General features: G+C 29.9%; 1 protein-coding gene across 1 annotated transcript in view; it reads left to right on the top strand.

Annotated features, from left to right (window-relative positions):
• LOC147070920 (neuroglobin-like) overlaps positions 1 to 25,491 on the top strand; it is a 258,925-nt gene that overhangs the window by 192,134 nt on the left and 41,300 nt on the right. The window contains exon 4 of the mRNA XM_085948906.1: positions 9,125 to 9,356. Within this exon, the coding sequence (XP_085805032.1) occupies positions 9,125 to 9,356 (232 nt within the window). The remainder of the gene's footprint in view (positions 1 to 9,124; positions 9,357 to 25,491) is intronic.

Genomic DNA, 25,491 nt, shown 5'->3' with positions numbered 1-25,491 from the left:
AAACTGAAAAACAATATGTGTACTTGCCAGACCCAGGATTTGAACCTGAGACCCACAGCGTGATAGTCCAACGCTTATGCCGCGCGGCCACTGTGGGTGTATAAATATGTATGCTAGATAAAAATCAAGGTCGTATTATGCCTGATTTTAGAGGACATGTCAAACTTTTAAATTGCAATTACTCCATAACATAATTTCGAGACTTCATGATAGATTAATCACCATTTATGAAAAAAATGAGAATGTTATACTTAGATCAATCATTATTTCATTATTTTTTTACAGAAGTGTAAAATGTATAATAATTTTGACATAACGTTAAACGATTTTGTGGTTAAATGTGATAATGGATTTTAAATTGGCCATGTACCTATCACCACCAATGCAATATTTACGCTTCATGGGCACTGGACTTTTAAATTACGGGCTCTCCAAAAAAACAATTTAATTTTTATTAATATCGTTTGTTTTTTTTGTAAAATCATTGCAAACTTTATTGTCATTAGAACAATCCTTGATCAACGTTGGTTAATGATGAGGCATAATTTATTTTTATTTTGCATTAGTCAGGAAAATGAACCTAGTATTTTATTATTTAAAAGAAGGTATACTTACGTAACAATCTCAAAGCAAATTGAATGTTTAGTAAGCTACGGAGTTGAACTTCCATCTTCACAACGTTTGCACGATCGCGCAATTTTGACTGTTCGGCATCCTCTTGAATTGACTCATAAAATTGTAGAATCTCAGGGATTTTGTCAATTTATTTTTCAAGCTCCAGGGCGCCTATGATTTTTGAGGCCTAAAGCTATAACCCTTATAGCCTTATCGAAAATCCAACCGTGATCACCACGTACTCAACAACGAGTCCATTGAAAATATATTTTGATCATTCAGACTACGCTTAATATTGCCTGAAGCGGAAAGTGAGCAGAAAATCAACGTTGATTAAAATTTTGTTATGTTCGCTTTATTCGAAATCTCTCTCTCCCTCTATGTCGGAACACATTTTACGATGGTATCTGAGTATGTTTTATATGTGGCGAAATTGGACGAAAAGTTTGGTTTAATTGTTTTGACTATGGTTAGTATTACTATGTAACTACATATTTTATTATTATTTTTTAATATACGTATGTATGTACCAAAGTCGTTTTATAAAACACATTCTCTAGATTCTAGAAGATTGCTTATAACTTTATATTAGCTGCAATAAATTAATACAACAAAATAGTCTTAGCTGTAATTCATTTTGCATTAGAAATTCATATGTAGAAAATTTCAGACTATTTATTATAATTAGCTTTTGGTTCAGCAATGAAGTTTATAATTACTTTTTTTTTTGAGGAAAATATTCTAAACATACTCTGTGCTTTTATTTTAAAGCTCATGTATTCTATTCTGTAGGTTTTATGGGTCGTATGCAAAGACAACAATGTCGTCTGCAAAGCGCAGGTGACTGAGATATTCGCCGTCAATTTGGATGCGATCGTGTCACCTTGTTGGACATCTTTGGTAACAGGAAACCTTCAAGATGGCTTATATAGTATGTTATTCAGGATATTTATACAGCGTTTAAAGATTCATTGGTTGTATAATACGTCTATAATAATTATTGATGATTTTTCGACAAAATCAAATGCCTTCTCAAAATCAATGAATTGATTCGCAGATATTTTGATTCTTTTTTAGATTCTCTTAATCAGTTTATTCTATTAATTAACTGCACTTATATTGCCAAGATAAACTCTAAAACATGAACTTGAACTCTAATAAATGCACGTTAAGAGCATTAAGGCATTTTGGCGTGCGATATATCTAGCGATATTTTAAAAATATTTTACGACTAACTTCAAGTCTTTTTAAATTAATAAATAATATAAAGAATAATACAGTTCGTCGATAAAAGGCAACACCTTGCAGGTTTTTAGAAGGTGACAAAACGATTCTTGGAAAAAATATGGTTTTAACTTTTTTTCCAGAAAATATAAATGAATGTAACTTGACATCATTTTTATTTAAGTATATCGATTCACCACATCAAAGCTCGATTTGATATAAATAAAAATCACGTTTTTTAATATACAAATTAAAAAAAATAGCGTAAAACTACGAAGAATTTATTATACTACATTTTAACGTTGGCAATTTTCATAAAATACGGTTAAATTTTTTTTTTTTTAAATAAAAATATATTCTAATATTCTTAGGTTATCAGTTAAATATATTAAATAATTGTAGGTGTTGTAACAGTCATTGTCGTTGATTTGTGAAATCCATAATTATATTTCATAGATTTTACGTATGATTTTTGTTTTGATACAAACTGTATTAAATAGTTGATTTCATTTATTTATTTGTGAAATTATTTTACATAGGTAATGTACTAAGATTTTTTAATAATTTTAATGACGATAAGGATATTTTCTATTATGTTTGCAAAAAGACAACATTCTTTTTCCAGTCTTGAATGTGCTTGACGATTTTTTACGATTATCTCAAACTGGTGAAATATTGAGGTTATCCATCGACTTTGAAACTAACTACTTCAAATTAAATAATATAAATACGTCGTAAATTTTTTTATTAAGGAAATAAATTAATTACAAATAATCCACGTTTATTAATAAACTTATACTTAATATTTGACACTTGTCAAAAAATTCAAGAATTAGTTTTTTTCTAGGTGCATGTCAACGGAAATTTTAGATATCGTTTACCGTGAGAAAGTTCTAACAAAAATAATCCAACAAAACAGGTGAAATGTGAAAAAAACCCTATCCATTCAAAGTTGGTTTACTGAAAATCCTTTTATAAATTGAGAAAGATTCCACTGCCTAATCGAATTGATAGAAAATTTTGCCCTTGGTTAAGCGTGAAATTTTCCTGCCTCTAATAAAATGAACTAAAAACGGGCTTCAGGAGCTTACGGATTTTACGATTCCCTGCGGACACTTATATCCGATTTGGATCGGTGACCTAACCTAGAAATACTATAAAAATGTCAACTGAATTTGGTTAAGGTTTTGTGGTAATTACTTCAAGACATATACATTCCTTATTCAGAAATTCAATTATCTCTTTTCCTACAAAAACAGTGAAGTATAATGGCATTTCCTTGCCAAGATATAGCATTACAGGTGTCTTACCTGACAAATTATAAAACTCAGTAGTTTGACATTAAAAATTATATTTTTTAAACCTTTTTGTAATAAAAACAACTACATTTGAGTTGACATAGCCATATGATTCATATCTATGACTCACCAATAAAAATATTCGAACAAAATATTTTAAATAAAGACATTGTGAAAGTATATATTTTAGGTACATATTTAGTATTAAAAAAAACTAAAGTACCAAAATGAAAAAAAAATATAAAATAATTAACTCCCACGGAAAATAATAATTGAAATTACTTAACTAATATCATAATAATATTATATTATAGTTTACCCAATTACATAATAATATAAAATATAATTTTTCGTACAGAACTCAGTGCGGTCTCTTTGGGACTCACAATTGTACTCGGATGAAACTAAATGCTGCCTATTTGATGCCTGTTTTATGATGGTACTGCCTTAATATGGTACCGAGTCTTAATACTCGTACGTTATGAAGGTTGAAAGCAAACGTGTAAGCTTCGAGAATAGATGTTTGCGGCAGATACTTGATGTATAGTGGTATAATTTTAGTAGTAATTAGAACATAAGAGATTCAAATTTGTACCGTGTAGCATCTCATAATATTGAGAGTGAAGAATCGTAGTTTGATATGGCCCGGTCATGCACCTGCTATAGAAGCTTTGAGAGAATTTCAACCCCACTTTTCCGTTCTTCAAACCAACCGGACTTCGGAGGAATACCAGAGATCAGGGTAAGATACAAGAAGACTGGCAAGTGACAGAGATTCTTAGAGATACCGTGTGATATCCATTTACTTTAACTTACGATATGATCGAAGAAGAAGACGTACTAGAATGAGATAATGCCTGCAGGCCGTTGACGCAATTGGTCGGCACATTTATCAAGTTCACGTGTTGTTATTTTATATACCTATGTGTTTGAGTACATTGTATGTGGTTTACCAATTATTGAGCAACCTACGCTTTACCTAATTATGATTAAATTAACCCATCCACTACTGTAATGTTACTTTAGGTAACGTAGCCTTGTGATTGGTAATATTCAGTCAATGCATACATTGTCATATTCGTTATCTTGTTATTAGTTTCACTATTCCTAGAATCATTAATATTACATATAATTAAAATGTTATTATTTTAAGCATCGATGGCATTATCCAATAAAAACATATAATTGATAGATATCTATCTATCAGATTTCAGTTGGACTTATGGCCAGGTTATTTATAGTTTTTTAGATTGTATGGAAATACTCGTATGATTATGATTAAGTTTTTATGCCTTTTTGATCATTTTATACAGAAAAAATAGCAAATAATGAAGAAATCTATTAGCCTTACTACAACGTTTTTCTTAGCTCGTATTCTTATTTGTTCGGTGATTATTTGTCCGGTATAAATCTTGCAATCAATATTTAACTAACTTTCCGACTAGATAAACATTTGAAACTTTTAGAAATATCAGAACACGATGCCAATGCATTTTTAAATACTTTTAGCCATCTTTAAGTAGAATTGAATTCATTTTCAGTTAATTCTGTTTTGTATGAATACTTATTTGCTAGGGGTCTGGGGTCCTAGCAACTAAATTATTAATATATACGTGCGTTACTATGGAAATCAATATGACATGTCAAAATGACATTTCAGTATTATTTCTATCAAGTACAATTTTTTTTGATCGTTTGAGCTAGTCAAGTGAAGTTTATATGATTCAACAGAAAATTTAAAAACGATGTATATAAAAGTTCTTTTTATCATGTAATTATATAATCTTATGTTGCCAAAATAAGCATTTTCTTCTTACCTACTGTAATATTGTCAATCAACCGGAACTGACGGATTTTTTAGGGTCGTATAGGAAAGGTTAACAAGTATTCTTACACACGAAGCTGTTCACAATGTTTGTTAATATTTTCATCAGCTTTTGTAATTTGATTGAATGGACCAATAATATGTGCATACCTTAATTTATAGCTGACATCAGAATCTCTAAAAATTTCATTCTTAAATCATCTGATAATTATTAAAGAAACTTTTATTTTTATTTAAAGAATGATTCACAAGATTTGAGAATGAAATATTCTTTATTGAATATAAATGATTTTAAAACACCTTATAAATTATGGTACATCCCTACTAAAAAAAATCTTCTAATATAATGCGAGCGTTACTCGAACTCGTATCTTTGAAAATAAATGTTTTTTCTTAACAACTGCAGAGGCTTTAGGTACTTGGTTATTACGACGGTAGCGTAAAATTAATACCAGTCACACAGATTAGACAAAAAATTATTATTCCGTTGAATCTATATTTAAAGTAGGCACTCTAAGAATCAACGGTGCTCATCATATATTTAATTTTCCTACCCCATAGAAAATTAAGGTTTTATTTACATATTGTTAGGACTTCATATATAAGTATATTTTAGAACCAATGATTACATCACTATTTATAGTATATAAATAATGACAAGGTAAAGAGAAGTTTTTATATACAACGTTTTTAAATTTTCTGTTGAATCATATAAACTTGACTTGACTAGCTTAAACGATCAAAAAAAATGTATTTGATAAAAATATTACTGAAATGTCATTTTGACACTCATATTGATTTCCATAATAACGCACGTAGGTATATATTAATAATTTCTTAGCAACTACTAATAGTGGATTGGATTACGGATTTCATCCGAAATAACTTTTCATACAAAACAGAATTAACTGAAAATGAATTTAATTCTACTTAAAGATGGCTTAACGTATTAAAAAAATGCATTGAAATCGTGTTCTGATAATATATTCTAAAAGTTTCAAATATCTAGCTAGTCGGTAAGTTAGTTATAAATTGATTGCAAGATTTGTACCGGACAAAGAACCACCGGATAAATAAGAATACAAGCTAAGAAAAACGTTGTAAAATGGGATGTTTCAGAATGCATTCAGCAATAAATTAACTGCCTTCTTTATACATATAAATAAATCTTAATGGTATATAATATATTGTTTTAATGAGAATTACCTATCATATGAAAAAAACAAGGCCTTAATCTTAACATGTTTATTCTTAAATTTTGTTTTTTTCTTATAACAAAGTATTTTGCCTAGCTTGTGAATTATAAAGATTTCAATTTGTACTGAACCAACAAAATATTGTTTGTAATATAATGAAGAACGCAAACCGAAATTCTGTTTGAGAAAATTGTTTTATTTGAATTGGCATAAGACGTACTTGTAAATAAAACATTCCTTTCTGGCCCACCTTGTTGTGTGTAATAAATACATCAGAATTTATGTAAAATTTTCGTAAGCAATTTTTTTTGCCTACAATATTTCATTTAACATTCTACTTCCATGGCATCACAAACGTATAATAATGTCATTTGCTTTGAACTCCTTTCGCTAAATTGGGTAGAAAGATACTCTCGAGAAAGGCCTCGGAAGAGAAAATGCGCCTGGTTTTTATAAGATCTTCAGGAAGGATTACTTTATTTGAATGACTATGTATTTTTATTATGGAAGGTTTCTGAGCTTCAAAAGTTCTGGAATACTTACAACTTGTTTAAAAAAATGTATAAAACACGAATATAGAATTTTTTATTTAGTTATATTGCTTTATATTAAAGATGAAAAAAATTATAAAAAATCTTGTCTATACTGACAATAAAAAATCTGACTATGATTTTGAAATATTTGGCTTTTGAGTAATGTATTAATTTACAAGATACCTAAGTACAAATTTAATAATAAAGTTTTTTTTTAATTTTTGACTGCCTATATAATATTAATTCTATTATAAATAAAAAAAACTGTACCAATATTAATGAATCTTACACAGCGTTGTTTTATAGATTACATTGCTGTGCAGAATTTGATAGAGATATAAATTATCTCGAGATCTCCAAATATTTTTTTCAAAAATTGTCGACAATACTGCACTAAACTTGCAACAATTCACAATCACGAAGTAGGTTAAGTCCATAGCAGCAGTAGAGTAATGAAGTGAACATGTGAAGTCCATTCAATCGTTGTCGATCGCGCGTACTTCGTCAAGTGTGATACTGACTGGACGTTTATAAAAGAAACGACTGGGTAAAGGAGCACGCACCATCTCAACTTCTCGCGCCTTCTGCTAAGTGAGACTCGCATCCCGTAAATTGCCTTTGTAGCGCCGCTGCAAATCACCACGGCGATGGAACCCTTGAGGTTGTGCCATAATGGTAAGGAGTATAGTAATCTCTGGCAGTATCCATAAAACATATCCAGTCACGTGAAGTATCATTTTATGATTACTGCATATTCATTTTATGATACGCAAGTATTGAACAAATGATATTTGATCCTCAAAAACTAAATCCTTGACCTCCACGCATCTCCAAATTAGCTGAATGCAGATCATAAACCATATAATAAATAATGATTAACATTGTAGAGTAAACGTTTTAATTTCCTTATTTCAAACTTTACCGTCTGGAAACCTTCTTCATAAAGAAACAGTCTTTATTTTAAAGTCATCCTTTTTACGATTATTTAATAAACTCACATGATAGACCATTTCAAACATTTTAACAACTTCAAAGTCAAATTACTCAAAACTAGTATTCTCCAGTTAGTGTGTTCTGCCAGAACAGAGACGAAATGATATTCACTTGTATTAATATTTATGTGGTGATAACAAAATAAATAGATAATAAATGTAACAAAAATCTTAGAGCCGGAGTGAAAAGTTATGAAGCATTATTTTTCGTATGCTGTTAATTATTTTCAGTGAATTTTTATATTATGAAACTGAGTATCAAAATGGAATTTGGTAATTTCCACTATAAAGATATTGTGACTTACTTTTATGTAAGACTTGATTCATTTGAATAAAGCTATTGCGTAGACTATCTCTTCACCAATCAATTTATCAGTTCATCCGATCTCACTGCCTCTTTTACTTCATAAGATATACTCGTTCAGTATTGGCTTTCGAAAATAAATGAATCAATGTAGTGTCAGTATAATCTAGTTTAGTGTCAGATAAACTTTACAGATTAGTTCGACATAATATATCTAGGAAGTCTACTTTCATTATAAACTTTTAAGATTACTTTTAGAAAAAAAGCTTCTGTTTACAATTTATTCTACCAAGTATAGTTATCATGAGAAAAATATGTAGCCTTGTTTAATCTGAAATCTTGATTATATTTTTATTTAATACTAGATATACATAATTTGGTTTAATATAGCAATTTAAAATAAAATGTTAAATATATATTTAAAAGAAAGAAATAGAGATGTAAGAGAATAGAATTGTTCGGTACTACCACCGTGGTATCAACTCGATGATTGCCAACTCGGCACCGATAAAGGTGAGCTATATGCGTGAAGTAAATATATTTTTCAGTATAATTTAAAAAAATCTAAAAAGACGATTAATAAGTTTGTATAAAAAATAGCCGTCTAATATGATTATGCAACTCTTTTTTTCTTTTTATTTAAATGCTATATTAATTGTTATCGGACGTACGTGATAATTTTGGACATATTTTTGTTATTTCTATTGCTCTAGACAGAGATAAATTAGTATAAAATATATATTTCTTACCAAATGCTACATAAATCACTCAAAACTATGATAACTCGATAAATGCTAATTTTTTTCAGATTTCCACTCTATTCTTAGATGAGATTTCTTTAAAATACTTGTTAGATAATTGGTATTTTAAAAATGTAACATTTATGTGTATATTTATACATTTCATTCATCTTTACCGGTAATAAGTTGGCAACAGTCCAGTTATTATGGCATCCATATAGCGGCGCCAAAACGCTAACTCTATGCGACAGTGGGTTTTTCAAGTATAACATTATCTTTTCTAAAATAATCGTAACTGTGAAAATTGTTTGTTTACCATTCACACGTTAATTTAATTTAAATTGCAGGCCTACATAATATTTGCAAAATATTAATGTATTTTTTTCTTTATTCGCAGATTATTCGAAGAGCACAAGGAATTACTGAATATGTTTGAAAAGTTCCGAGAGCTGAAGACTAAAGAAGAGCAGGCAAACTCCATGGAGCTGGCAGAGCACGCCAACAACGTGATGCAGACCCTGGACGAAGGAATCAAGGGTCTTGATGACCTGGACACCTTCTTTGAATTCCTCAGTCAAGTGGGGGCGAGTCATAGGAGGATACCTGGTTTCAAAGTTGAATATTTTTGGGTAAGAAATCAATTATCATTTTATAATATAAAAATTTATGGAATGTCGTCGGGAATTCTCGAGAAATTTTCAAGATTTTCCATCCCGAATCTCGAAAAATGAAATTTTTAACATTTTGGAAAATCCCGGATCTCGAGAATCTTTTCTTGGGGTTCAGGATTTCTTTACTATCAAATATTAATTGAATAAACGAATTTATAAATGGACAGGAAACACAAAACGTTCAAAGACTGATCGGGGCATTTAACACAATTAAGCCAACGTCGACTCAAAATAAGCGCAATTTTTGCAACATCAGGGAATTTTGTGTCTCAAAAGCGTACGCGATCGTCAGACGCAGGGATTGACAGTTTGTGTTGAAATTTTTGAAATATAATGAAAAAAAGTTGAAATTCTATTCTAATAAGTAATGTTTTTAAATTATTTTTGTTTTTCTACTTCTATTTTGTTCCGATATCTCGAAAGTTATCGAGAATTCTTTTCTGGAAATCCCGAATCTCGAGAATTAAAAATTTCATCATTTCGGGAAATCCCAAATCTCGAGATAAAGATTTTCTCGGGAAATAGCCAATGGTTATGACATCGTCACATCAATCCTGCAAGTCCTGCAACTATATGACTACGATTCTGACATTATTAGATAGTTGATTTTTAAATGTAGTATTAATTATTGTTCAAATAAATAATATACTTTATTGATTAAGTAATTTTGTTATTTCATAATGACAATATACAAAGAGTCCCAAAATATCTATGTTTTTATTAGTTGGTAACTGTATAATATGCCTAGTTGCATATTTTAACTAATAGTAGATTTTGTACTCATTGCGTAGTTAGTTGGTTGACCGACAAGACGCCACGTATCAGTGGCGATGGGTGAAGATAGGTTGTTAATATTTGACATAAATACTACACAGTAAACTTTGTCAGTAATACGTATTAGTTTTCATTGAACTAAGAATACAATTTGCAGATGGTACTGGTTAGTTTTTTAAATTAAAATTAGCTTTGCCTAAACCAAACAAGAAGGTATGGTATGGGTGATGTCTTCCTGTCATACTCATTTGTTTTCGTTGAATCAAGAATACATATTATTAATATAATGGTGTTGGTTAGTTTTCGAAATTAATTAATTCCCGCTGCACTAAACCATATTCGATAAAAAAATCTTTTAAGTATCTATAAATCGTCTAAAATTCTTTATGCTTTGAGGGGGGACATGCTCAACGTACGTCAAAATGGAGCGTTTATGCTATTTTCAAAGCATGATCCTGGACATTCCTTAAACGTTGTAGAAAATCTATTTACATAATTTTGAAGCCTTAATATCCTTTATATTAAATTTATTTTAAACATTTGATGACAGAGACATTAGGATCACAGAGATTATCAATATATTTTGTTATTGTAAATATTTCACTATAATAATGTCCACATAAATTTTACTAATGGTTTTATAAATGCTTTTAAAAATTAATAAATATAAAAAATCTTAACACCACTTCACATGGACGTACTGAAATATGACTATATTCTAAAACATTAGAGCAAGAGGCTTAAAAGAATACTATTTTATGTAATAAAAATACTTTATGCAGTCATCAAATGTTTAAAATAAATTTAATATAAAGGATAATAAGAATTCAAAATTATGTAAATAGATTATCTACAACGTTTAAGGAATGTCCAGGATCATGCTTTGAAAATAGCATAAAATCTCCATTTTGACGTACGCTGAGCATGTGGGCCGTTATATTTTATAGACAAACGAATATTTTTTACTATATTATCTACTATGGCTTGGACTAGGCAATTTTAATTGAATTTTAAAAACTAACAAACACTAACTATATATTGTAGCTTAGTTCAATGAATACAAATACGTTTGACTGACAAAGTTTAGTATGCAATATTTATGTCGGATCTTAGCAGCCTACCACCACCCTTCGCCGCTGACATGTATAGTGTATGACCACAGAATAGATTATTAAGATACCTATATGAAAGCCTTGCCTTGTACAACCTTGGTGTAAGACTTTGAAGCTAGATTAAGTTTATTACTTAATGACGGTCAAGCCATAAATAAATCACTAAGTGGCCTCAAATATTTCCAATATTGAATGCATGTTTTGTTTACGTGACTCTTTAATGCATATTATGATACAAACATAGGTATTAGAAATAATAATATATGTGTCAGTCAGAAGGCAACCCACTTCTTATTTTCATGTTTTCTGTATACGACTATGCTCCAGTGTTTATGACGTGTTACTGTAACTTGGCAATTTATTATTGAAATTCATTTCAAATTCCTGGAAGTTTTGTGATTATAATTATAAGGTATAAGGTGAGCGATTGAATGGCATAGTCAGAAGGCCCATGGTTAATGAACCTAACCTAACTTGATCATTTGAGGATGCAATTTTCAGGACCAGTTAGGGCACAACAAATTATATTCGTCAATGGTTGCCTGCCTCTGATCTATTATTTGTAGTAATATAATATTTATTTTTTTAAGAATTTTCAGTAATATTGAGAAGAAAAAAAAGCAAATGTCAATTCCTCGGTAACTAAATATTCCTAATTGTCAAATAGCTTTAATCTAAAAAAAGCTAACAAGTTACAACCTTTAATCCTAGTCAATTAATCTATTTGTGAGCTTGCCATTAGCCCCATGCAAGACACGGGTTTAATCATTAAAAATGACTTTCTCTGTTTGATCCACCAACGATGAAGTATTTTATCTGAAAATCTAGCGAAGCGATGTGTAAATAAAAACGTCAATTATTTTTTTCGCAAAACCCGTACAAAATGATTCCCTGTAGAGATGGTCCGATAACCACTGATTTAGGGTTATCAAAATATTTCACCCAGCGAGCCGGAGTTTTTTCTTTACCAAAATTGCTTCTTAATATTGATCTACGGGCCTAAGCTGTTTTGTATTACACAAGGCGTGTACTTTTATTTTTGTTTTCTCCGCGTCACTGTTCCACGTCGATATGAAATATGCAGTATTTTTAACTTATTCACAACGGTATGTGGAGAAAAATAAAAGTAAACATATTCTCCGCGATAAAAAAAAACCTTTTATATTTTGTCTTCGGTGTTGTTTTTTAATCGAGTGGCTTTCACTCTTATCTTTTGAAGCATATTATTGTAAGCTCTTTAAAGCTGTTTGTATGTAAATTCTTACGCCTAAATCGACAATATATTATTTACCTTTTAAAAGCTCCTTCTTGTGCACGTAAGATTAGCATAAAAGCTTCGATTATACGAAAGAAAATTCTTTCAATGTATTATTTTGATGAATGTATTTTATCTTTGCTGAAATGGAAAATGGGTTTAGCATTGAACATTAATACTCAATATAAATTTAATGTAGCATATAAAATAACATTATATTAAATCGATTTATTATTAAGACGACACAGATTTTATACTAAAAGATACACACTTCATTATTGGCTTCTTTCAGAAACTATCTTCATACTGGCTGATCCAGGAATCAATTTAAGTACCTAACCTAAGTTTTTCCTTTCGGTATATCAGACTAATCACATAACAACAAATCAACATAAGTACACTCTCGAATTTCAGATTTATTTATTCCGTTGCACCCCGGGGACAGTTTTACGGTTTTTGTGGGAAAAGCCGCCGCGTACAGTCCTTGAAACGCGGAATTTAATGCTGCAACCCTCATTTTTATTAAAAATGTCGCTAGAATATGTAAATTTAAAAATATTGGCGTTTATTTCAGCTCAATCGGGGGTCAACTAGCAAAGTTAGATGCAAATAATTGTGTTATTAGAATCGCTAATCGGCAGGATGGGGCGAGCGACGCAGTGCTGCCACATTAGATCAGAATACTTCACTTACTTACAATAATCGACAATTGTGACACACATTTTATACTAAAAGACATACACTTCATTATTGGCTTCTTTCAGAAACTGTCTTTATACTGGCTGATCCAGAAATCAATTTAAGTACCTAACCTAAGTTTTGCTTTTCGGTATATCAGACTAATCACATAACAACAAATCAACATAAGTACACTCGTCAAGAGTTTTACATACTCGTGTATAATTAATTCGTACATGTATCTTTGAAAAGTTTGCTATGTTTACGACGAACGAGAATCTGTATTTTTACAGGGTTATCAAGGTTTTGGGAGGTTACTCTTGAGACACTCTTTGTACAGCCTAACAGCTTCTAACGTTCATTATGCAACAGTTTAAGCCCCCATTTGAGGTATTTCCTAAAAATAGTCCAATTAATTTACATAAACTCAAAATATATTTTCACAGGGGAATATATAATTGCTCTTTTTATTACGCTTAAAGATTTCGAAGATCGCATTTCCAGACATTATTAATCGAGTTTACTGTTTGTCCAGCTATTTGCTGGAAAGTGAGCTCTTTTTCTAAAATACAATTTTTAGATCCTTATAATTATAAATTAAAACCTGTCGATACTCTCAGATTATGACAAGTGCTATTGCACAAATCTTTGACGTTCAAACCGACGTAAGACGATTTAGATACGTGCCGTTTTCGAATACAGTAATATTGATTTTTGTGTCAATGTAACCTTATTAATTTTAAAGAGTTTTAGTTTTAAAGCAGAGTTTCTCAAATGGTATGCAAAAAAAGAATGCTGGAATAATACTATTTATACATAAGTCGTTCAATAAAAATAATATCGTTAGCATAATATTATTTGTAAGTTGATACTGCCTAAATATTTGATTTTTATTGTTCAAAATTTCTAATACTGGATCAACATATTGTGATCTTGGCTGTTTCATGAATAAGTGTCGTACTAGATTTTAGTTTTACGGGAAATCGGTGTTAGTCAATTATGCAGCATGTTAGAGAATATGAGAGAAAAAAAAACATAATAATATTTTCCAAACCCATGAATTGAGCCCAAGACACACGACTTTATAAGCCTATGCGTTACCGCATGTGAAGAGTTTTGTAAAATTTAAAATTTTTTTAAAAGATAAAAAAAGATAATTGGATAGACGGGTTGAACAACGCGTCAGGTGAATGCAGAACTATTCTAACTTACATTTGAAATTTTTGAGAAGAGAGTTTTTTGAAACAACTTACTAAAATTATTTATTATCTTTATGGATAAATAGATGCATCATATTTTAGTAAGATTATTGATGAAAAAAATCGTGCATACACTTGTCCATATAAATAATAAATAACTGAAGTAGACTGTTTCAAAAAACTCTTCTGCAAAATATTTCAAATTTAAGTTAAAATAGTCCTGCATTCAGCTGACGAACGGATTCATACTCGCAAATAGACGTTACGACAATGAGTCGCAGTCAAAGCCTCAGTAAAATTATAATAAAAAAATATCGAATCCATGAGCGGGCATTGTCATAAGAAGAAGGACAATTAAGTATATCAGCAGTAAATAACTATATTCTGCATCCCTTGTATATTAACCATATACGAATTAGCATAATACTTGATTATGCCGAAGGATAATATACTGGTTTTCAAAGACCGTTCAAATAGAATACTGTAAAACTTATATCAATCAAAATTTTAATTCAAATTCTTTATTATTAACTATATTTTATGCATCATTATTTCAATTTATATCATAAACCACCATGATAACAAACATACTAGGTTTAGTTGATAATTTTATTTAGCCAGTTTAGGTAGGTAGTTAAATAGATTTAACAGGTATTGATCCGGGTTTGGGTTGAAATTCTGGATATTTAATATCAAAATCTCAAACGATAATTGATTGCAATGTTGAATTGTATTTCACATTGCAACGTTTGTATTTGAATATGAAATATTTTCCGTTCACTTTGACAAGCAATTCAAACTATTCCTCGCATAGTATCAGATGGAATTCAACGAACAGAATTTTAATTATCAAATAATTGGATTCTACAGGAATTTGCCGATAGTAATATCCAATATATCCTGTCGTGTTTTTTACATTTTTAATGCGGTACCTATATATGAATAGTTTATATATGTGGTGAGCATCACAACTGATTCATAGTAAGTATCGAAAAAATTTTATATCGTTACCTCTTTTCCAAATAATAATTTATAATATAATTATAGACCTATTCATTTTTGTATGTAAGTAGTAAATACACACATTTTTTGGCAAAATTACACTTTATTCTGTTAATAGTATTATTGATATAACCGTATTTTACAACGTTTTTATTAGCTCGTATTTTTATTTGTCCAATGGTTGTTTACCGAGTACAAATCTTGCAATTGATTTTTAACTAACTTCCCGACTAGCTAGACATTTGAAACTTTTAGAATATATTATCAGAACACAATGCCAATGCATTCGTTTAATACTTTTAGCCATCTTTAAGTAGAATTGAATTTATTTTCAGTTAATTCTGTTATATATGAAAACTTAATTCGGAAGACATCCGTAATCCAATCCACTAATATTGGTTGCTAAGTGGGTGGTCCTGGCAACTAAATTATTAATATATACGTGCGTTACTATGGAAAACAAAATGACATTTCAGTATTCTATATTTGTTTGTTTTTTATGTACTTCATATCAAGTACAAGTTTGAGCATATTGAGCATAATAATTGAAAAGAAAATTAAAAAATGTTGTGTATTAAAATTTTTTTTATCTAGTAATTATTTAGAATAAAAACACAATACAGAAATGTGGATTATTATCACAAAAACACGTAAATGCATACGTAATGTTGTAAAGATAATTAATATATAGAAAAAATATTTTTTTAAATGGCCACCAGTTAACACAGATGTTTCTAGTTTTTGCCTGCCTCTAGAAGTCTTTTATCAATATACTGGAATATTAACTACCCTATCTTATATTCTATTTCGACAATATTTACCACACATAAATTTCATGCACTTCTTGATTTATTTAGTGATATTTGGTCTAAGTATTGTAACCTTACAACATTATATTGCCTTCCAATAGATTACAGAAAGCTTTGAGTTGTTAGTTAATTTCAAGAGATGAAAGCAGTCAATGATAATAAAGGATTTTGCAAGGTCGCGTTACCGACAAACGTATTTAATTTTATTTCAAAGGGTACTAAGATGATGGTTGAATATTCTATTTAGCCTAAAAATAAAAATAGTGTTGATAAATCCATATTCTAGTTTAGTTACGGAAGTTAGAATCAAGCGTATTGTCTTGGCCAAGTCTACATAAGAGTACATCCTCTGTCTGATGATGCATAATTTATTGGGTTGGTAATATAATATAGGTATTTATTTCACCAACATTGGGTTACAGTGCCAACGATAATGATTTATTTAGTTTACTGTTACCGATATTTATATATAATATGTAAATATATTATTGTCAGTCATAATACTCTTAATGTACAACATTTTTTAAAATACTACCTTATATCTATTTTCCACTCTTCAATGTGTTTTCATTTATATTTTTAACAATACAATGTTTAAATTTGAAAAGAAAATTTTGAATATTCTTTTCGCATACATTTTCATTAGGTAACTGTCAGGAAAATTTTCAAATTATGATGGATTTATCAATTAGGTACGCTTCAAAATCAATGAAAAGAAGATTTGGGTAATGTGTTGAATATGGCGTATACTATAAAACAGCCATATTATATATATTATAATGGTAGTATGGATAAATAAATACTTCCAAGATTATAATTATTATATAATTATGTAACTTTAAGATGAGATTGTAGATTTTATAGAAGTTTATAAGTATACACAAATAAATACAAGCAGAAATGTTTAAAGGTAGATTATTTTCCTGCTAGACTTATACTCATATGAGATACATACATTTACAAGATACGTGAATTAAAATCGATCATACTCTATTATAAATTTTATTATTTAACAATAGCGCCCACAATGGCTGAGCCAAAACCTGTTGGATTGTATAGACATAAATCTTGGGTTCTAATCCGGGATTGATAAATTCAAATGTTGTTTTTATTCAACGTGTCTTTGATAGTTATGATCAAATTCACATTAAATAGAAATCTGTTAAATTGACAATTACAATTATTACAATGATAATTAAAAAAAAAGTACAAGATTTTTGAAACAATTAAAATTTTAAAAAAGTCATAGGAAAGGGTAGGCCACTAGAACCTCCGATCTTTTCACAGTCCGCGTGAGTATATTATTTAATTAAGTACCATAATAAATGTATTTTAATTAGTCCTTAACAGTCTTACTCGTATTGTACATATTTCGCGTATTCGATGTAATCTAATAAAATAATAATTATTTATTAGAATTAACTTTATTTAAACCATTGAAAAGCAAATTTTAATTAAATCTGACTAAACATGTACGTGTATGTGAGGATTATAAATTTAAACTGACAGTTAATTGAATCGTTTGAAAATAATGGTAATATCAATACGATTTTATCTTATTTCATAATTTACACTTGAAAATAAAGGTGACCTTATTGTTATTATCACAGAACAGATAATACATAGAATACCGATAGGCTATATTCAATACGCCGCATGTTAATGCAGGCTTTTGAATGTGTGAGTGTCCTACGAAAATGAAGCACGCATTATGCACGTGCAATAGTGTGTGTAATACACCAACATTAAATGAGCGTAAATGCATAAACCAAGGGCAGTTTTCAGTATTCGACGTAAAACGTGTTCTTGACACGTGTGTAAGTTAAACACGGATTCTTCCTTACTTGACTTGGTTACCTGCTATTGTCTTACCCGTTATGTATTTCAGTTCTCATTATTTATGAGTTCCCTGGTTATATTATGCAATATATAAATGTCAATCGTGAGTATTGATGTGATGAAAATAACAATTCATTTTTTTACAAATGAAACAAATAACAACTTATAAAGATCTCGTTGATATGAATACATCGAAGTACGATTATTATTAGTGTCAAATAATCAACAAAAGTGATGAAATCACTAAACATTGCTTACGCGAGAAGGTTAACATGTCGTCCTTTTGAAGCTTGCATTCCAGTACCTGGTCCATGATACCGTGCGAAGACTTCGGAAAATCCTTTACTGAACTTTTAAAATAGGCGCTTGTGACAAATACTGAGCAGCATCTTACATGCAACTTCTGAAAAAACAATTTCTTCTTCAAAAAGCTATGTTAAACTTGGCTCGGCCACGTTTTACGGATCCTTCAATAGAATTTTAAACTGGTATGCCTGTTCTATAAACCAACTGGATTCTGGCATCTTGGAAGATCGCTAAATACTATCCATACGCTGTTCACGGTAGAGATATGGGACACTGGCATTACTCGGAAAGATAAAAAGATGCATGCGCCGCGTGGTATATAAAATATGCTTCAACTGACAGACAACAACAGAGAATTAAAAAAAATATATTTTTTACCCTGGCAACATATCAAATGATCAAAGAGATACGCTATGTAACCGTTATGAACTGAATGATTTTTCACCCGCGTTAAATTTAAAATTCAATTCCTTCCAAGGCTCTTTCAAAGCAAGCGTGTAGATATTTATATAACAGAACCCACCGTAAGAGAATTATGTTCGTCTTAATAGAACGTAAGGAAATACGCTTTTTACACCGTAAACGTATAAGTGGTCCACAAAAAGCGGTAACGTTATTGTTGACGTCTGAAACCGTAAAATCTTCCCCGCGGTAATTTGGAGCTATTTGCTAAGACGTTGATTCGAGAAGGGTGAATTACAAAATTATTATTGTCAATATTGCTATTTTTTTCCAAATAAAAATATGAATATCGTCATAGTTCTTTAGTCGCGGGACATAAAAAAATCATCACGAAATATTATTATGATTAAGTATCCTGACAGCATGATATAATCTTGATCACGTCGATTTTGTTTACTCATGCCGGGTTCAACATTGTAGGGATTGAATGAGGGAGACAGTGATAAAGGCAGCGGTGGTGTGGATAGATGTGGATGTTTATAGTCTTGATGCAGTTTACAGAGAGTTATAATGGCCGGAGTAAGATTAATGGTGTAGAGTGATCGCGATGAGCTCGTGCTCAGACCGAGTGTGTCGAGTGACTAGTCAAGAGTGGAGTAGTCTGTCGAGTGACGGACTGAAGATGAGTGTTGATGAGTTATGAATCGTCCTCTCTATTTATACAAATGAAATTAATATATCACAAGAGTCATTGTCACAATTAAATAAATCATAATAGACACTGTTGATAGCTAGGTTAAGATTTAGGAAATGCTAAAAATTGCTTCCGCCTATTTTGGTTTTGCTTTGATAACAAAACATGAATATCGAAGTATGTCACCCTCGTAATACTGAGAGGTATGATTGGTATATATTTATTATATAATATTTTTAACACTAAAATAATATACTATAAGGCACAATGAAAGTAGTGTAATAAAGTGAAACAATCACAACTATTCAAGCTTTGAGAGAATCTCAAATATATTGTCACCTCACCGGAGTTGAACCCGAAGCTCCAGGATGAGGTCCGTTTGGTCAGTGAGTTAGACTGAATTCAAACAAAAATATATTATTATTTCGAGTGGTTTTATCCTCTGAGCTATCGATCCGCCTATGACTCATGCGAATTATTGTTAATAAGAAGGCTATCGTCTTAAAATATTGTTATTTCACTAAAGGTTTTTAGAATAATATTATAATATACTAAATATAGATATCTTATAGTAATGTTCTTATAAGCTTCATTCAAATTTATTAATTACTAGCTACATTATCCAACTTTACCTGAGTATGTTTCATTAATAGTAAAAAAATATCTTATAATTTAATTGATCATGCATTGATGGGTTAAATCTTGATAAATCTTGTTTCCACAAGAAGCATGTTATTAAAACATTGTTTACATCACAGATCAGATTAATAAGATATAAATGTAAAAGCCAACGTTATAGACCAAGATTTTGAAGCAGGCTACATTATGATGGGCAGGCTATAAAACCCAAGTTAAAAAAGTATGCCCCCAAATATTGAAGGCGCATTACGTTTACGTCACAAACTTTACTTCATATTATAAGACCATTGAAAATAAAATATTCTTTAACACGTGTTTAAATTTATCCCATATTTTTTCACACTCGAAATTCCTATCCTGTTTATACCACACCCAGTAGGGTAAGCCAGTTGTTATTCAGTTTGTATTCCCTGGTTACCACCTACCGCTAACAGCTACCTAATATTTTATCCTTTTCCTACTTAAAATTAAAATTATTTTGACAGCACCAAACGTCGAATGAAAAAACACCCAAAATTGTAATACAAACTTTATCCGCAGTAAACAAATATATTTGGAATGAAAGAAGATTATTTTTGGCAGGATAAGTAAGTCGAACAAACAAACTTGGTATTTTTTAAATATAATATAAAGATGATTACAAGATAAAAAGAACTTTTTACATACGTTTTTAATTTTTTTGTTGAAACATATAAACTTGACTTGACTAGCTTAAACGATCAAAAAAAAATGTACTTGATAGAAATAATACTGAAATGTCATTTTGACATGTCATTTTGATTTCCATAGTAACGCACGTATATATTAATAATTTAGTTGCTAGGACCCCAGACCCCTAGCAACCAATAATTGTGTCGAAATAACTTTTCATATAAAACAGAATTAACAGATGATGAATTTAATTCTACTTAAAGATGGCTAAAAGTATTAAAAAAATGGATTGGCATCATGTTCTGATATATTCTAAAAGTTTCAAATGTCTAGCTAGTCGGGAGGTTAGTTAAAAATCCATTGCAAGATTTGTACCGGACAAAGAAGCACCGGACAAATAAGAATACTAGCTAAGAAAAACGTTGTAAAAACGTTGTAAAATAGTGGTTTAGCAGTAAAAGATAACTAAAAAAAACATGATTTGACTTTTACATGTATAGAAAAATACACGCATTCTCGCATTTCTTAACCATTTTTAATAATGTAGTCTCATGAATGGATCATAGCTCACCTCGCATCATAAAGTATTTAATCGACTGCACGTGGTAGTCCATTACCACGCCTAAAATATGTATAAGGAGTAATTATTCAAAAGACATGAGCGCTGTTTCACAACGTTACATAATGCACACTCGACTAGCAAAAGTTTAAATCATTTTGCTTTGATCATAATTGCACAATTTATGTAAATAATAACATCTGAACTAGATTATGTAAATAACATAAGTATCATAAGTCATAATGTAATGCTAAAATTCTGTATACTATTACTTACTATAATATGTCAACCGCGACTTTATCCGCGTGAAATATGGAAATTAAAAAAAATTAACAGATATTTAAAATGAAGAAATAGACAAGTGCGCGCTTTTCTTCGCTCTTTTCTTCCTCACGTTACCCCTCGACGACTGTTATCTGACTTCTCTATCTACTCGTAATTCGATTATATAATGTATCCGATTAATCCCGCGTGATCGACAATGGTTTGATGTATGCGAGCAGCCTTCTGATACCTAATATCACCTCACCACCTCATCACTGCTATTCGACTATTTTAGCTACTCTCTTAATCATTGTATCCGTGCGTCCTTTTCGAGTAATTAAATCATATAAATTATATCTTTTAAGTTCATTTTATTGTGAGGAGATATAAACATCTGCCTTATTATTTATCATTGTAATATAATACCGTCATAGTTTATATATTGCGGAAACAAGTAATGGGTATATATGATAATATATGGGAGAAGCTGTTTTTATGACATGTAGTGCTTGTCGCCAGACCGCTTCATATTATTATGAACCACAAAGTCTTAGGGACAAATCTGCCTGGGAAATGAACAAGCTTTCCATCAGTGACGGCCGCTGTTTTGTGTTAATATAACAAGGGTACAAACTAAATATTGCTTATGGGGAAATAGTTGACTATTCTGTACTACATTATATATATGTTATCTCATTGCAGTAAAATTAATATTATGGTGTGTTTATCGATAGGTATTGAATGATGTTATTTATCATTGTCATAATCAGCCTAAATCTATCTAAGACAACGAGAAATCAATACATCAATATCTTAGAAAATAATTAATCGAAAAGAAGTTAAATGTTTAATTTTAGCTGATCACTATAATGTTACAATACTACTAGCTCGTTTAGGTATAATAAATGATCATAAATGTTGATGCGGAAACAACAATGAAGATAATATTAAATCACGTTGTTTAAAAATGTCCGCTTTATGATGGTCAAAGACGAAGGCTCCTTAAAAATTTAGGAAATCAAAATTATCAATTAAAAATTAATCTTGTAATTTTGTATAGCTCAGCCAAACATCAAAGCGTTTAATTTTTATATTATAATACCACATGGTTAAAGTAAATAAGTAATTTTATAATAATATATATTTTTTGTTTTGTTTTTATAATTATTATTATTATATAAATGCAGTAACAGTGTACGAATGTACAGCTAAATAAGCCTCAGCTAAAACTTTATATAGTATTCTTAATAAATAAAAAAACCCTCATGTTTTTAATATTACATTTTGTGGAAAATATAAAGAAAAATTTCTTTCTAAAAATCGTAATTAAAAATACACGTCTTGTTTAGAATGTGCTTAAAATATAAATATTAACTTAACTTAATTTTTACAGTTACAAGCTAGGCACTTTTCATAATAACAGTAATCTAATATACTCGTAATATGTTATTATTGTACAAACGTATATAATATGTAGAGTAAACGTTGTGTGACAAATTCATTATTGCATTTATAGTTTAATTATTAATCAATAATTATAGAAGCATTGATTATAAACCTCAATCTATATACTTTAAGGTGGAGACTCAGCGTATCATAATACACGGCATGCATTTTAATACAATATATTGATAATTTACATTTTAAAGTCTTTAAAATAAGATAAAAATGACGTATTATCACTGTGTTGATAATTGACGATAATTGATAATACAAATTAATTTTTTCCTAGAATAATTTATAAAACCAATGGGGATAAAAATAAGACGCTAAAAAACGATATTTTGCATACATGTACGATGCTGTATTCGTTGTTAAAAAGAAACTCTGAAGCTCAAATAATAAAGCTTCGCGCGGGCTTTATCTACATAACGTAGACATGGCACGCGCGATATCTTATATTATATCACTTTGTGCGATATTCCAACGCGTGAACTTAAAAGCTGTCATACGTTAGTATTGCGATGTAACCATGTAAGCGGAACCAAAAGTTTTCAGATCGTTTTGTCAATTTAAGTGGTTAGTTTTGAAAAGCGTCATTCAGAAAATTGTAATTTATTATGATGACTCAACCGATAACATTTCAGCGAAACGTGGCAAAGTTTATTCAAATTATAATCTATCTTGTTTAGCCTGATGTGAAATTTTCGGGTTTTCACGGTTTTCTAAGTGATGAATTAGGTAAAATGGTTAATAAGTTTACGGTTTCATCCCCTTATAATGGGCTCTATACCAGATACTGTATGAATAATAAATAACAACGCACTCAAATATAGAAAGCTAAATTTGAATTTTAGTTTCAAGATGAATAATAATAACAAAAACAATATTTGGACCTCTTTACAGACTTTATTTATAAAAATATACTTAGTAGACTACCTTTAAATATTTTTTATAGATAATATATTATTATTATTCTGTAAAAAAAGGTTATAAATGAAAATTTTACTTCTAGTTAAACCCTATTGTTATATGATTTGATATTTTGACTTTGACTTTGGATAATCATTGATTATGGGGCACCTGGAATTTAAGCCCTTATACCCTTCTTATTTAGTGAATGGTCTGCTGTATAGGTTTGTTTGAATTTAATGTGTTTTGTACTAAGGTGTATGGTTTTTTATGTGTGCGATTTTAATCCAGTTCTTGAGAAGAGCCGAGGGAGGTTTACTTCAAATTGATAGTAGGCTGTAAATTTAAAATTTCTTCAGTCTCGAACCACTCTCTTGACCGACGCAAATCCTTGGTGTTTCTCATCCTTTATTTCTTCGCATTTTCATCGTCCATCATTACGGTTGTCATCACAACATCCGGCTTACCAATCCTTCAAAATTTGAACCGCAGACGAGTGAAAAACTCCGAGAGTGGATTGTGCAATAATCTCGGCCAAAAACCCCTCCGCTATGATTTTAATCTGTAATTGAAGTTATTTTATTAGATTAATCTGTAAGAAAGTATATTTATTAGTATTGCCTGGAAGAGAAGTTTGGTTTATTTGATATTTTAGTACGCTTTTCATCATATATATTAAAAAGTAATCTTTTGAACACGGTAACATTATAAATAACTGATCACGCACAACTTTGCAATATATAAAATACAGAAGGTTTGCATGTTGATTTTCAAGGAAATATGGCTTTTTTCTATGAGAAATTTAAAGCAGTTTGTGATATCGAAAAACGTTAGATTTGAAGCCATTCGCCAGACGAAAATATAGCAAGCTAGATATCTATTAAAATCTGGCAATAAAAATGGTGAATCCACCTTGTATATTTAAAAGAATTGTCAAAAAAAATTAAATGAGTAAGGTTTTAGAGAGGGGAGTAAATGATATAGAAGGAAAGTTTTATTTTATTGCTTTTGCTAAGTGTAGTAAGTTAAAAGGACTACCCTGAAATTTTAATGCATAAAGCTTCGGTGAAGAAGTGCTTTATTTTCATACAAAAGCAAGCTTGGTAAATAATTCTTGTTAGAAGTATTAAATTTAGTAAGCTTCCTGTAAAATAAAGCACTAAAAGACACTTGTAGCTCTCGGGAAACAGCCTACTGTTATCTGAAAATTTCCCAAAATTACTTATCTTTTCATAATTAAGTAACAATTATTATTTCATTCACCATTTATCGTAATCAGTAAACAATGATTGTGATAGATTTTTTTAATATTCAATCATTTTTTTTATTGTTCACGTTGTTAAAGTAAACTTTGATTTATTTATGTTTTATCCACTGTTAAAGCTTTAAGAGGTTGTATATTATTATCTTCATTTTTGATATTACAATATTTCTAAGATGTCCTAGAGCTGATTGATACGTAAATTCACACGTGGCCGCGTAGTATTTTTTATAAAGCATTTAAAACTGTGATCATTTCTTATACCATCCACAATCGGAGATAGATTATTATAAGAGC

This window comes from Rhyacophila brunnea, unplaced genomic scaffold (assembly GCF_057557595.1).
Source record: "Rhyacophila brunnea isolate RB1 unplaced genomic scaffold, BYU_Rbru_1.0 scaffold_21, whole genome shotgun sequence".
Classification (NCBI taxonomy): domain Eukaryota; kingdom Metazoa; phylum Arthropoda; class Insecta; order Trichoptera; family Rhyacophilidae; genus Rhyacophila; species Rhyacophila brunnea.
This window is presented reverse-complemented; position numbering and strand designations above follow the sequence as displayed.